Source organism: Pteropus vampyrus, unplaced genomic scaffold (assembly GCF_000151845.1).
Source record: "Pteropus vampyrus isolate Shadow unplaced genomic scaffold, Pvam_2.0 Scaffold117, whole genome shotgun sequence".
Lineage (NCBI taxonomy): Eukaryota > Metazoa > Chordata > Mammalia > Chiroptera > Pteropodidae > Pteropus > Pteropus vampyrus.
In genome coordinates, this window is record NW_011888898.1 from 4,107,865 (window position 1) to 4,109,917 (window position 2,053).

A 2,053-nucleotide genomic window follows, 5' to 3' on the forward strand; every position below is an offset into this window, starting at 1 on the left:
ATAGTATGGTAGTATCTTTCCTTTTATTCGCTCACTCAGCATCTTTTACTGAGCACCTTTTTTGTGCTGGAACCAAAGGCAGTGTCTGAAATAAAGATCTGGCCCTTGTGGAGCTGACGTTCTCCGTGAAACAGCGTGGACGGGAACAGATAAAAACGTGCACGATGCAATTACAGATTGTGACGAGTGCTCTGAAATCACTAAAATAGGGTGAATTGGTAGTTTCCATAAAAATTACACGTGTTCAGACCCAAAATTCAAATGACACAGAAAAGTTTAAAAGAAGTACATGAAAATAAGTCAGAACTTCATCCTCTCCCTGAGAAATGACCATCAGTTACATTTGGAGATCATTGGTGAACACATAATTTTGCACAGATGGACATGTGGGTGGATGGCTGGATGGAGAGACAGATAAAAATAATATTCTATAAATTAGATTATACTCTGAAAGACTGACTTTTTTTTTTTTTAGTTTCATTGATTTCAGCCTTTAAATTTTTCATTTTGTGAATAGGTCAGCCATCCACGTGGTTCATAATTCAAAAAGCATGAGATACGGAGGGTGACAGACCCCCTCCCACCCCCGTACCCCAGCCTCCCAGTTCCCAAGCGCCCACTGCCACTACTGTCTTGTGTGTCCTTCCTGAGGTAGTCTGTGCATGAAATTTTAATTTTAATTAGACTGCAATTTAACAGAAGCTCAAGTAAAATTTAAGATATCGCTGAACTTTAGATAAATATTTCATCACATAAGATATTCTGCTGCAAAAACTATCCCCGGGGAGGTTTTTAGGAAGGATCTGACATGTGGCAGCTGGTTTAACGGAAGCCCCTGGGGGATGGATCAGGAGACTTGGGTCCAGTTCCTTCTCTCTGGCTCTCAGCCTCCTCCCTGGCAGAATGGAAATAATAACAAAGACTTATAATTGTGTAGGGCTGTAGTTCATTTGGCCCACTTTGCAGATAAAGAAACTGCATCTCAGAGAGGTCAAGAGATTGGCCCAGTGTCACAAAGCCAGAATCTGGGTCTATGAGACTCCAGATCCACTGTGGGTTTTGGTGCTCTGTAGCCACATTGATTTCTTGGAGAAAAGGTTGGGAAGGTGTGAGGTGGGGCAGGAATAGTTAGTTGATGGCTATGGCTTCTTCCTTCTGCCAGGAGATGAGCTGCCCTGTGACATGCGGATCCCATCAGACAAGCAGGACAAGCTGCACGGGTGCCTGGAACATCTCTTTAACCAGGTAGGACCTTTGTTCCTGCCCCTGGCCTGACCTTGGGTTCCTCCCATCACCTCTGGTAAGAACCCATAAGCCAGGAGCCAGGGCAGGGGGCTCTGGGTCATGGGTCCCCACAACCTGGAAGGCCACGGGGGCCCCACTAACCTAGAGCTTTCTGCCGCTCAGGTGGACTCCATCCACACACTCCTCAAGGGGCCGGTCATGAGCAGGGCTTTTGAAGAGACCAGGCATTTCCCCATGGACCACAGCTTGCAAGGTGAGCACGTCAGAGTCCCTTGGCAGGGCTAGGGGTGACATCCCTCACCCAACAAGGAGCCAGCCTGGGATGGGGAATGTGTGCTGGATCAGGGGCAGGACACCTGGTCACTGTATGCTGTATGTCCCGGCAAGCCTAAAACAGTTCCTATTTGGCTCTTTACAGAAAAAGTTTGCGGACCCTGGGCTGGTCCCTGAGGCTCTCTGGGCCCCCGTCTGCCCATTTGTAACAGGAGAGGGAAGGACTGGAATACAGTTTGCAAACCTCAGACACCCACATCCCCCCTTCATCATTTTTAGCCATATTCACAGAATCTACTTATATCTTTACATTTTTTAAAACCATATTCATTTGCTGCTTGTATTATTCTTGACATAACGTTTTTGAAAAAGTATCTCCCTTTTAAAAATTTAATTTTGAAAGGAACTTACTAAACTTTCTTTAGATGGAAAATCAGTATAACATGCCATAAGATAGTGATGACCATGATAAACCCCATGGAAACAGCCACAGAATGTCACTGTGCTGTAGTCAGGTCCTGCTCCCTGCCTGCCC

General features: G+C 45.9%; 1 protein-coding gene across 1 annotated transcript in view; it reads left to right on the forward strand.

Annotated features, from left to right (window-relative positions):
* Nucleotides 1-2,053, forward strand: part of PREX1 (phosphatidylinositol-3,4,5-trisphosphate dependent Rac exchange factor 1) — a 184,618-nt gene that overhangs the window by 164,487 nt on the left and 18,078 nt on the right. The window contains exons 27-28 of the mRNA XM_023534087.1: nt 1,129-1,245; nt 1,408-1,498. Of these exons, the coding sequence (XP_023389855.1) occupies nt 1,129-1,245; nt 1,408-1,498 (208 nt within the window). The remainder of the gene's footprint in view (nt 1-1,128; nt 1,246-1,407; nt 1,499-2,053) is intronic.